Consider the following 13,557-nt stretch of genomic DNA (forward strand, 5'->3'; position numbering starts at 1 on the left):
GAAGAAAAGGAAAGCAACTGAATGGGATGAAGCGACATTAGGGACACGGGTGGAGCGAAAATAAAAAGCAGCGCCAGCAACAAGAAAAGCAATGAAAAGAAGCCAACATTGAGTAAGCCGAAAGTAGGTTAGGCGTTGGGCAGCAGAGGATGGCATGAGTTGGGAGACGGCAGAGAAGGAAGCTATGCCAAAACTTGAACAATAGCTAAATGCGTGGAGAGCACTGAGAGACACTGGAGACAGCATATGGGTTATAAAAAGCAATGCATGTGTGTGCTTGTGTGTGTGTGTGCAACAGGAAAAAACATTCTAAACGTTTTGATGAAGAACTTTTTGCAAAGCTTCGAGAGCTTCAGCAACTGCGTTCGGAGATATGCTAACACACAGACACTCAAATTATTTCAAATTTGCAAATGCAATAAAACCTTTGTGCCTGCGAACGATCTATAAAAATTTACTAGCCAAGTTAATGCCATCGACTTGCTGCTAGTCTATAGTAATACGCCGCACGTTTTTATTGCAATTCAATTAAAATAAGTCAAACACACAAATACATACAAATATTTGGCAACAATAGCAACAGACAAAAGCTGCAATTGAGTCGGTGAAGGGCTGGCTAAGAGTCCGTACTGCGGAAGTGGTTGCCACAACTTTTGCCGAGTGCCATTTGGCACACAAAGGATGAACTGCGATAACTGAACGGCAGGCAAAGAGTGAGAATCCGCATGTGGATGGAGTGAACAAAGTGGAGTACTCAAGTGGTCAGAGTGTGAAATATGTGGGAAATAAAAAAGCGTCATCAAGTTGTTGATAATCAATGGTTCGCCCAGTCAACGCACCTTTGATGGCTCCAAAGCATCTTTGGTGACCTTAGTGCACTTTTAGGAGCAAGTGTAAAGTCAAGCTTATTGTTATAAGCCCTTAACAGCTGAAAGCGGATGTACAATATTCTGAAATGCGAAGGAAAAAACATGATAGCATGATATCAATAAGAGTTTTTTGATTAAACACACCTTACCTTGGTAATATTTCATTGCCCAAAATTATTACACACATTTGAATTTTCGATCATTTTATTTTGAGAAATTTTATTTATTCACATGAATTAGAACAATATAACTTATTGTTAACAAATGCAACATGTTCTACGTTAAAGCAAACGGACATAATAAAGTTGGGCGCAACCAAACTTTATAAACATTTGCACCCACAAACACATACACACACTCATTGATAGGCTGCTGGTGTTGCTCCTTCCCGTGCTGCTGCTTTCAATGATCGCCAGCAAGCGCACCCCGCTGTCTATATTGAAAGTTGAGTCGGTCGAGAACATGTCAAAGCGGTTTAGTTATTTATTTTAGATATTTCCGTTAAATAATGGGTGTGTTAATGTTTTTTTTTTTTGATTTGGGGAGGCTGCTCTAGCTCTTATAGTTGGTGAGACACAGGACGGAGGAACGGTCAAACGGACATGACTATATCAACTCAGTATGTCTCGCTGATCCCGAATCTATACACTATATGGGGTCTGGCACGCCTCCTTCTCCTTGTTTCATACACTTTCACAACTTCATAGTACCCTTTATTATAAAAATGTCAAAGTGTATAAAAATCTTTGCAGTTTATATCAATTGTTGACTCTTTAAAATAACATCTAAAGGTGACAAATAAATATAGGGGAATGTATGTTCACTTACGTATTTTCCTACTTAGAGATTAGTTACCTCCAGCTTCAAAAGTAAGCGATGGGTATCTTTCTAGCTCAATGGATTTAATTTAAATTGAACAAAATATCATAATAGGAAACATTTTTATTTTTAATAACAGGAGGATGTTGATTTTCAGCAATTATTAGTATTCTACAAGTTAAAAAAAAGAGAAGCAAACAAAATCGCCGATAGTCTTTTAAGCATTTACACTCCCAATATATAATTGTACGTTTTTTACTCTTCTTTTTTAAAAGCACATTTAGTTTTATTTATTTTAAATAATTTTTTGTAACCTTTTTCAAATGCCGTCGACTGTCCATAGTTACCATATAATAAATAAATAAATTAAAAACAAAAAAATTATTTTAATCATTCAAAAAATATTATTATATTGATTTAGCACTTGAAATGTGGCAATGAAAATGCCAAGACGGAATCTAAAATTAAAGGAATTATTTCCTTAATAGCCCAGACAAGAGCGATTAACCTCCAATGCTCAATTGTTTATTGCTTTAAGAGGTTCCTTATGCAAAGCCCCAGTATTATTATTTAAGAAATTATTTGGAACCATTTTTACATGTCTCATCATTGAGACATGAGAAACTCATGTCATATCATTTATTACAGAAGTACCCATGCAATATAACTACTATAATTATGTTATTTTATATTAAAGAATTGATTATATGTTAGCAATTATTAAATTTAATACAAATATACATGCATATACACAATATGTATACAGAACTAAACATGCAATAGAGATCATTTTTTGTGTCATTACGTGTCTTAGAGCATTTAGCTAACATTCAATTAATTTGCATAAAGACAATTATATATATTTAGATTAGACTTGAGGTAATGTTAAGCAGGACGTTTATATTTGCATGAAATCTTTTTTAATCTCTGGTCAGCTGCCAACTGGGACGTCATTGGCCTTCTAGACTACTTGTCCAATTCCTTCGTCCAGTTATTAACAGGTAGCCAAGGCAACTAGAGTTTTATTTTATTTTACTTCATTTTATGCTGGTTTTTTCTCTTTGCTACATTTTTGATTTGCATTATATTTGCTGCTGCTGCTGTGTACTGAGCTTTAGCGGAAGCTGAAGCTAGAGGCGACTAGAGCTATAAAACAGCATTTAGAATGGCCTTTGTTGCTGGCCCTGTTGCTGTTTTGGGTTTCTTGACATAAATCTTGCTCAGTTTACAGCACGCGCCCCCTTAAATGGCGTTCTCGTTGACATTTTATTTTACATGCATACTTTTATTTCATTTTGTCAGAGCGCCTGTCAGCGCTGCAGAGAGATTTCGACTAACTGACAGACAGACAGATGGAGGACGGACAGAGGGACAATGGGACAGAGGGAACTGACAGAAGGACATTCAGACAGCGATTTTTGCATTTGGCGCTTTTTAAAAAGCTTATACAAATTACTGGGGCACCAGTTGGCCAAAGCAGAAGCTCGAGGGGGCGTGCCAGCTGTGCCAGCAGAAGAAGAGACAACTTGGAAATTAGATTTTTTAATATTTTATGCAGTCATCACAGCGTTTTGTGGCCTGACTTGCAGACATACACAATATAAAATTCATGCAACAAATATATGTATACACAAATATAAATTTCATATATTTGTTTGCGTGAGTGCATATATTTCTTTGAGCATTTCCATTTGCATTTCAGAGTTGGCTTAAATGCTAGTGCTTTTCTAATTTTGAAGCCTGGAGTTCCATGACAAGTTGGTAATTTAGCCAGTCAAATGCATAAAATGGATACAAATACGAGAGCAAGTGACTGCAATTTGAGCCATGCATATCGCATAAGCAAATATAACTTTAGTTTCAACTGTGGACCAATCAAGCCACATGCATTCAGCAATTTAAAACTCAACCAACAACAAATTATGTGCTTAATGTCTGAACTCGGATTCCGAAGGCTTCTCGCTCATAGCCGGCGGCTCTTTCTCTGTCCCTTCATCGTCTGATTTGGCACTAGCTACGGAAATTGTCTCCTCCTGTTCGATATTGAGAATCTGAGTAATCCGCACTAATTGCTCTTCATGCGTAGAGCTATCCGCAGTAAGATTAAAGGACTTCTCCGAGACTAAAGTTTCGCTTAGCTCTTTTACGTCCTCGTTGGTAGCTAGCCACTGGCCTCGCGCCAGCTGGCGAAAGAATTTAAAGCGTACACAAAACCAGTGATCGATGCGTCTGCTTATGAAGTAAACCCGGGGTGAGGTGCGGGCGATGTGATCGCGATAATCCGCATTCATTGTGCTCATTGAGTCCTCCAGCTCCTCTACTTCCTCAACAATTACCACGGGCCTTTTGTCTTCATCGCGTGGCGTCATGAGTATAAAATCCAATATAAGTGTGCCATGCAACATATATGTGGCACCAGCTACAAGGCTCGCCACGCTCTGCATCTTGCAGTAGCTAAAAAATATGTGACTCAGCTCCTGTTGTGGACCCATGAATATCAAATGAAAGTCCGTCTCGGCATAATAGAGCGAACATATAGCACACGTGAAGTGCATTAGCATACCTACCACATTTATAAACTGCTCCGGATAGAGCAAAGTACGATAGCCCGATACTAAACGATATATACGTACAATCGAAACCAACATATAGCCACCAAAGGTCCCGCAAAAGATCACATTGTGCGGCAGTGGCTCCGACAAGTACGAGGAACCAGCTATGTGTATTCCAAAGCAAATGGCACACGCTATTAGCTCCAGAGAAACACATAGCAAAAACACTTGATTCATTTTATTTCAAAGGCACACTTAGATTAAAGAGTCAAGGTGAACTTAACTCTTTTCAACCTTCATTTCAGATTTCTCGGATATACAAACTATATCAAAACTTAAAAATAATTTCTATTTTCAACCTTTACTATAAAAACCGGGCATTTTTTTGATTTTTATAATACAAATTTTTACTTACAACTTTCATAATAAAAATTTTAAATTACTTCATATGTTTAACTTCTAATTTAATAATATATATAATAATTTTTATTTTTTTTTTTTTTTTTTTTTTAAATCAAACAATAATAATTTAAATTAATTTATTTCACAAGAAATATTTATTTTTTCATGGTTCATGTTTACTTTTTTTTCTTAACAAGTGGACAAATTAAAGTTGGGCGCCACCAACTTTTAAATACACTTTGACGAGCATCGCAGCAAACACATGCATGCACTCACAACCACATACACAGAAAACAGCTAACGAGTCACAGCTCGTTTTCGCTGTAGCGTCAGCACGTGCACCCGCTGTCAATATTGAAAATTGAAATGAAAATTATTCCTAAGTTATTTATCCGCATCATTTTTAAGATTTTTAAAGATTTTTTGTACTGCTTGTAATCGTTTTTTTTCGATTGCGGGGGAGGAGGGAAATAAAAAAATAAAAATAAAGACGCCTAGTGTCCTGGATATAGGAGCACCTACATACCAAGTTTGGTTGCTCTAGCTCTTAGAGTTACTGAGAAACACGCTCATACAGACGGACCGACGGACAGACGGACATGGCTTTATCGACTCAGCTCGTCGAGCGACTCAAAGAATATATATACTTTAATGGGGCCTCCTACACTAAGTTGCATACAACTTAAACTTCATACCGTTTTCATTTCTATAAAGCTAAGTAACTAAGTTAACGCTTAATGTTTACATCCAGTTTTTTCATTTAAGCCTCCAAAATAAAACAATAACTGGACTTACTAGTCAACAAAGAAGACAAGACAATTGTTTTATTTACCAGAAAATGCTCAGTATTTGGCTTAATTTTAATAAAAGTTAATAGTATCACACGGCGTATGAGGAACGCCTTTAAGTGATTAGTAAGTACCTTGAGCACCCAAGCAACACCGTTTGGGCATTGTTGTGTGTCACACTCTGTCTTCTTTAATGCGCCATTGAAACTCAAAGTCAAGTTGGGTAATTTCCTTTAATGGCTTTTCATTTCATCGATAGTGTGACACTTTCGGTTGTTATCTTTGTGCCGTAAAAAAGGCCCAAAGACAATTACTGATACTCGGGTCAAGGGGTGTGCTTGGACTTGATGCAAACTTGAGCAGCTTAGTCAGCATTGAGTGCTAAACAGGAAATGATTTTCTGGCAATGCCAAATTCTCACAAATGGCGCGCCCTGGTAATGAAATCATGAATTAGATTTGAGCTTGAAAATTGTTATTGTTTTTCGGCCACTGGACGGTCTCGGTTTCTCGGTTTCTGTGTCTGTTTGTCTGGCTTAATGACTTTTGTGGCTGCTGCTATGTACGTGGCTGGGGCAACGGCTACGGCTACTATTGCTGCTGCTGCTGCTGCTGCTTTTGCTCTAGTTCCTCCTCTGATCTCAGCTACTCTACAACTCGTACTTATACTGGATGGCTAGGTGGCGCTGCTAGCATATTCCCCAAACGTCTATAAATCCCTTTTAAATGTTTTTAAGCTTTTGTTGGACATTTTCAGCAAAAGAGCAGCGGTAGTTGCTTGCATACACTGCAGCAGCAGCACCAGCAGCAGCAGCAATAGCAGCTGTAATGTGTGCGGTGGGGACAAGAGAGGGGTCTGTGGCATGGCAAGCAGCTCACAGAAAACCAAAAGGGAACAATATTAACGTGTCAACGAGAATTTATGTTTACCGCAACTGGACAACTTTCAAAAGCAGCTCCATAGTTTCATAGCATACAACATACTCCATCTCTTTCGGCCTCTGCTAAGTGTGCATGTATGTATACCATATATGTATGTATGTGTGTGTGTGTTTGCGGAAGTGGCAGCAAATGCTTTACTGTCTCGCCAGTTTCCATTTTTTTTTTGCCTTTGCTTTACCATTGTGTTGTTGCCAAACAAAACGCTGCCCATACCGGAGCAGCAGGCGTGCAGCTTTGCCCTTCAGCATTGGCACACATATGCAAATGATCCATAAATATCAACACTTTGTGCGCCACACACATATGTATGTATATACAACAAAAGAGAAGTCAACGCAATCGAGAAAACAGCAGCTAAAAGTGGCCAGCGATTTACAGAGCATTTCTCTTCACAATCTATCTCAGTCCATCTATCTTTGGACTACCTCACGCTCTATACCACACTCCTTTCGAATGCATGTGTGTGTGTGTGTGTGTGTGTGTGTGTGTTGTGTGTGTGTGTGTGTGTGTGAGTATGCGTGAGAGTGTGCTTATGGTAATTGTGCTGAAAACTTGAAGCACTTTGTGGGCTGAATGCCGTAAATGAAACTGAGGCGAAGGCAGCGACTGTGGCCGCCATAAATAAATTACATTTGTTGCTCATTAAACGCTGAGTGGCCAACTGGCCGCAATTCATGGCTGGGTGAGTTGATGGGCGTGCGTCTCGCCAAATCATGTAAATAAGTATATACACATACATACTATTACACACATGCATACGTGCCTGTGTGCGCATTGTGGCATTGATTTAAAACGAAAATTTACTTAAGTGGCTCTCTGTAATGTAATTAAGAGTGAGTAATGAGAATTAATGCAGCAACAATGCAGACATGATTAGTTAATAATTAACATTTAGTCGCTCACGCCTAAATATCTCAGGCTTACTTTCAATTTAGTCCATTGCTTATTCAAAACTCTGTATCGATCACAAACACAGTGGCTAATGCTCATGCTCATCAATGGAGAGCGGTTGCTTCAGTTCAAAGCCGTATAATCATTTAATTGAGTATTTTAAAACTGTAAACTGCTGCAGAGCTCACACAATTTGGATGGGGGCGCAGTCGCAATAGTAGCTGAAGCTCAGGTCCCACTTTTAGCAAGCAAACAGACCGACGGCTGAGCCGAGAACATTGGGAGGAGGGAGTAAAAAACTTCACAGCTTTATGACAGGCAGGCAATGATTATAAACCGGCATAAATTTAAATTGAGTGTCACTAACTTGGGGCTGGGAGTCGGCCCGCAGTGGCAAATTGGGCTGTGAGGGCAGTTAGGGCGGCTGTGCCTACGCCCACTGCGTAAACAAGCCACACAATGGCCAGAAAATAAGTGAAGCGATACCAACTGGAGCAACAAGAGATGCGACAAGATGCCAGCGCCCAAAACGGAAGCCCAAAACAAACACAATAAGAGTAAGTGGAGCGATGGCAGCATTTGGCCAAAAAGCTAGGCGCAACGAACAGCGGCGAGGGGTGGTGCCCAGCAGAGACTGAGACTGCTGATGGGCAGGCTAATACTGGTAGAGAGGGAGCCATGGCGATGGCAGGTCAAGCAGCGTATAAAATTCATAAAATATCCGCACTTGAAAACGCTCCTGGGCCAAAAACTAAAACTAAAAATACAAAAACAACAATAAAAACAAAAACAAATGCAACAACTATAAGAGAGAACAACAAGGAATAAAAATAAAAATAAAATTAAAAAATATAAAATATAAACAAACTTAAGCAAAGCGTCCCAACATTTTTATATTTCTCGTTTTATTTACGTTGGCAGTGCAAACAATTTGGTTCGAGGCGCTTCTGAAGCTCTTTCTTGGCTCTGAAATTCTGTTCCTTTGTTTTTTTATTTTCTCGTCCAGTTTAGCCGATTTTCAGCTTCGGTGTGTTTGTTGCTGTTGTGCTTTTGTCAGTTGCACATGTGGCCAAAGAGTGGGCGTAACCATGGGGCATGGCCTGTTCATTATAGCATGTATATTTTATTGTGGCGCTTATGCCATTTTCAGCACAAATATATTTTTGGCCAACTTCCACAGCAGCATATTAAAGTGTTCAAATTTATAACAATACTACAAGCTGTTATTATTTTTGTAAATGGCTTAAATACTAGCATTAACTTGACGTGACCTGAGCAAACATTGTTGACAAATTAACTTTGCTGAATAATAGTCGTATAAATAACTTAATGGTGCAGACCCTATAGCAATCAAAATAACAACAATCAAATGTTTAGTTCCAAAATAAATTGGCATAATTTAACATAATGCTGTATGCTCTATGCTCAATGGGGACTCACCTAATTCACACCGTATGATACACTGGGAAGGGGACTTTGGTTAATCAAACAGTGACTAGGTCAGGAGCTTGTCAGCTGTTTATGCTATCAGAGAGTGCTGTCATTGTTTCAAATGCAAATCATTGAAACCGTTCATCCAACTGCACACGGCAAGCAAGCAGCTCGAGGGCAGCGTTGTAGGTTTGGGTGTGGGTTTTGGGGGATGATTGTTTGATTTATGCCCATGTCCATTCATTTAAGTGCAAATTGTTGGTGTCCTTGCAACGCTGCATTGCACATGCATTTGTATATTGCATTTTGTAAACATTTAATATTCCAATTATGTTGCACAATTGAATTGCCAATTTTGGTCGATGCTAATGTCGGCACAATGCACTACACACATGCAATCCCCAACCTAACCGTTCAACGCACCACAATAACATTCTCTTGTTGTCAAATTCAATTTCTATACACACATCTGTGTTTGTGTGTGCTGACGATATTATAATTTGTAGCACACCTTTGGGTGCAGTTCTCTACATCTGTGACTGTGTGTGTGTGGGTGTTTTTTTTATATATATAATAAATAAATCGTATTATGTATAAGCATAAGCTGCTGATTGGATAATAAATTTATCTGGTATAAGATAGAAGATATTTGATGACTCAAAAATGCAAATTTGGTCTCAATCCGGTTTGTTGACATGTAGATATTTAATTAAATATATATTTTATAATTGAATGACGCGCTCTAATACTCACCACAAGCCAAACGTATGGAAAAGTATTTATTTAGAATTGTATTTATTTTTATTTATTATTTATTTATTTAATGTCAACTATGAATAATCGGCGATAAAAGAAAATGATTACAAAAAATTTTTAAAATTAATTTTTGTTCCCTGTACACTTTTATTTTTTAATGTCTCGCGATTTTAAATTCTTTAAACCAGTTAACTCTCGGGTAAACCATCGAGGTTTTTTAGAGCTACTAGGCTGCCTTCGAGGATCGCATTGTTCAAAAAAATGATTAAAGGTGTCATAAAAAATAAATAAAGTAATTTCTAAGTTAATATTGGCAAAAAAAAAAAAATTAAGACCAGTCTTGATTTATAATAAAGTTATTTAATTTATTAAAGTCGGCTTTTCTAAAACAAAGAGGCTCAGATGCTACTGTACTGTGTACAGTTTGCTCTAGACCAGGCAGCTCTATAAGCAGTTTCAATGTTGAGTGAAAGGTGCTAACAGTGCTAGCTGACGGATCTGATACAAAAAGTATGCTATTTACAAACTCATGAGAGCTAGTATAACAACCAAATACATCTGATAAATTAAAATCTCTCAATAAACATATATAATCTCTATCAGAGAGCTTAGAGGATATTAATTGAATATTAAAATGTTAATTATAAATTGAAACATCCGATAGAGGTGGAATATATGAGCATGTTATATAGAAGGAAATTTGACACACAGTCACTCTAACTGCAATAAACTCAATATTAGAAAAGCAACAAAAAGCAACAAATTAATTCCGATAAAAGGTCGGATTCAACGGCACCACCACCACGTGGTACTTCTCACATCTCACACATTTGTACAAAAGCAAATAACATTTTCAGCTTTCAAGTTTGATATTTTTGCAAACCTATATTGTATATGGTGCAAAAGTATTATTGCAAATAACATCAGAGTATTAAGCAAATATGGAATTTAATTCTCGATTCCAGCAAAATTTCATATACATAATTTGTTCATATCAAACATGTTGCAGTTCGATTTCTCCCTGTAGCTTGAACGTATAAAATAAATTTTTACAGCAGACCAGTTATATTTTATAATATATTTTCCTGAACACAATATTTCGTCATTACAAATATCTTACATATATATATATATATATATAATAGGTATATATATATGCTTGCAGTCAATAAGATGCAACATGTTACATCGAACTTTCGCCGCTTCTCACACGCTTGAAGCAATTTCCCCTTCTGCTTGACGAATTCATCCCTCAAGTATGCAACTGAACAGAACAGAATGTAAACTAAATAAGTTCGAATATTGCTTTGCCAACTCGTATGAGTTCGACCGCTTCCTGGAGGCATTATTGTTTAACAGTTTATAGTAAGCAAAATAAATGAATCCGAATATAGTCAGGTAACCTACTCGTATGAGTTCGTTTGAATTCTGTTGTCAATTCTGTTGTCGTAAAAGGGGAAATTAACAGTTTATAGCAAAGCCATTTTATCCTAAAACATATGAGTATCCATACAACAAATTTATACCCAATATTCATTTCTAAGTGTTCTCCATCCCCATAGTTTACGGATCAGCTATTCCATCTAAATTACATATTTGGCATCTGGGTACCCAAAAGTTGTTCACATATTGTAACAGGATCCCATAATGTATATATACATATACTTTCTCAGCAGTAGTGTTAATGATTAATTTCTTATATTAACAATTGAAAATTCTCCTTTGCTTAAGCTTTTGGTATTTGTGTTAATTTTTATTGTTTGATGACTATTGGTAATAATATATAATGTATAAGTTATATTATATTTTACAGTTTTTTTATGTAATCATTTCATTTTTGTTGTATCTTTGTCCCCGTGTATATGTAGATGTATACTTTTTGGTTAAAGTGGGGCCATGTGACAAATACATTTGTAAATGGAAATATTGATTGATACATGGTATAGGAATAATCATTTTATTCGTTATCTATGCATTCTCTAGGAGCTTATTATAACCTTTTTCATCACTCGAGTTCACAGAGTGTTTATATCAAAAGGCGCGAATTTCCCTTACTTAGACTATCGAGATTCTCATCTCTCAGTTCTTGTGTTCTTTAGTTGCTGTTATGATCGTGGGCTTGAGGAAAATCGACTGTGCATTCTGGGTAAAGTTTGTATATAAGGCACGAACAGATGTTTCAATTACTCGCGGGTAGCAGAGTTGCTACATATGGCATGGTAGAGAATCTACCTGGCCATTCTATATATAAAAAATGAAAGAAAAAGGGATCAATAAATGAAATTTATCCATTTGGAATAAACTTTAATAAATGTTTATAACAGGGAGAAGAAGGGCGTGGGCATGAACCTCAGCTAAATTATATAATTATTGATTGTAGAAAAACAAAACTGTGTCAAGGATGTTAACTGATTAACTCAGACAGATGTCAGAGACTATAAAGAGCTTAGAAGCAGACCAAATTTGATTTGTTAGGTGCTCATATACCGAGAAATAATCTACTATTTATTATTTAATTTCTATCCCGCTACTAATACTTTCTTCCGTCAAAAATGCAAATAAAAATTAATAACGCGCTCACAATATTTTACGATGACCTTATATATACTTTAATGGAATTATATACATAATTTATGACAGCGTTGTTGCGCTGCTGACGTCTATAAGAAAATTCTAGTCTGTGACTGCTTGTGTAGCTCTGTTTTGAGTGTATAGTGTTTGTGAATAGCCGTGCGTGGGGTTTTTGCTGCGCATGACAAATTGTGTATATTAGAGAGATGTTCGTTGAACCCAATTGTTTTTTTGGAAAAGCCAGATATTTTATTCCATATCCGCATTTGTTTGTTGAAAAAACTTTAGGATAGGCTTAATTTATTTATTTACGCTCAATCAAAATGTAGAAACTGCTCCACCTTGTTGGCGTTCCTTGCACCAAATTATTAATTATTATTTAAAGAATCGTCTTTTTCGAATTTTAACCCATCCTGTACCACTAGATTTAAAATATGAGATTTCGTATTTTCAATATTTCACATGCTTTCAGCATTGAGCTGGCATTATCTGTCACAATTCATACGGACTCCAAAAGTTGCAGCAAAGTTTAAGCTAAGCTGAAGACTTTAATAATTCATTCATTAAAAGTTACGTATGCTCAATCTAAATATCTTAAGAGCATAAGGCAAATTAATTGCTCTGCTTCAAACATTTTCAATTTTAAGTACATCTAATTTAAGCAGAGTATTTAATTTAAGCAAAACATTAAAATGAACAGCACAAAATTAAAATAACATTTACAATATAATACGTAAATTGAGAGTAAATATTAGTAAATAAAACCACCTAGCGACATCATTAGCAAACCCAATGACTAGACGAAATCTAAAAAGACCCCATCCAGGAGTCCTATGAAGGAAGTGGGAGGCAAAGAACGCGAGTTCTAGTCCAGTAATTCATTTAATCATTTTTTTTTTGTTTGATATTACATCTCCATCGTTTATCAAAAATTTGTTATGTATCGTTGCTGTTATTTTTCCATATTATGTTTGTTACTACTGCCCAGTCCCTACGTTTTACAACCATTAAATTCGTTGATTGGCGAATAAAAGTAAACGAACAAAAAAGCAAACATGTTACGTTTACCCCTAAACAGGCAAATTGTCCAAGGCTCGCCCTCAACACTAAACAATAGTTCAAGCAAGCTTCCGCCAAGCAAAACGAAAATGACCGGTATCTTGGAGTACCCACCTCGACAGAAGACTCCATCATGGCGTAGGGCACATCGAAGCCAAGACAACGCAACTAAAAACTAAAAGAGCCAATAAGCACTCCCAGACTGGCTTTATCAACGCTCGGTCGTCTCTCAGCCTTAAATATAAGGTCCTGCTTTACCATTCCGTACTTAAACCCATCAACCCATCTGGACCTATGGCTCCCAACTATTGGGGAAACGCTATGGCAATCAGGCAACAAGTTGATAGTTGGCGTCCAGGGCGAAGTCCAGATCAAAAATCACTTAAGGACTGATTCACCGGGGCACTCTAGGTGGGTACGACTTATCGAGGAAGCGAAAAGCAGCAGTGCAGGAGATGTTAATAGCATATTGAGACAA

The 13,557-nt window shown here is 37.0% G+C and overlaps 1 protein-coding gene across 1 annotated transcript; it reads right to left on the bottom strand.

Annotated features, from left to right (window-relative positions):
- Window positions 1–3,402: 3,402 nt before the first annotated feature.
- LOC108599323 lies at window positions 3,403–4,477 on the bottom strand. The gene is made up of 2 exons (XM_017986126.1): window positions 4,322–4,477; window positions 3,403–4,267 (listed from the first exon to the last, which is right to left on the bottom strand). The coding sequence occupies exons 1-2, from the start codon at window positions 4,475–4,477 to the stop codon at window positions 3,617–3,619; spliced, it is 807 nt and encodes a 268-aa protein (XP_017841615.1). The 3' UTR covers window positions 3,403–3,616.
- Window positions 4,478–13,557: the final 9,080 nt, after the last annotated feature.

Source organism: Drosophila busckii, chromosome 3L (genome assembly GCF_011750605.1).
Source record: "Drosophila busckii strain San Diego stock center, stock number 13000-0081.31 chromosome 3L, ASM1175060v1, whole genome shotgun sequence".
NCBI classification, from domain to species: Eukaryota; Metazoa; Arthropoda; class Insecta; order Diptera; family Drosophilidae; genus Drosophila; species Drosophila busckii.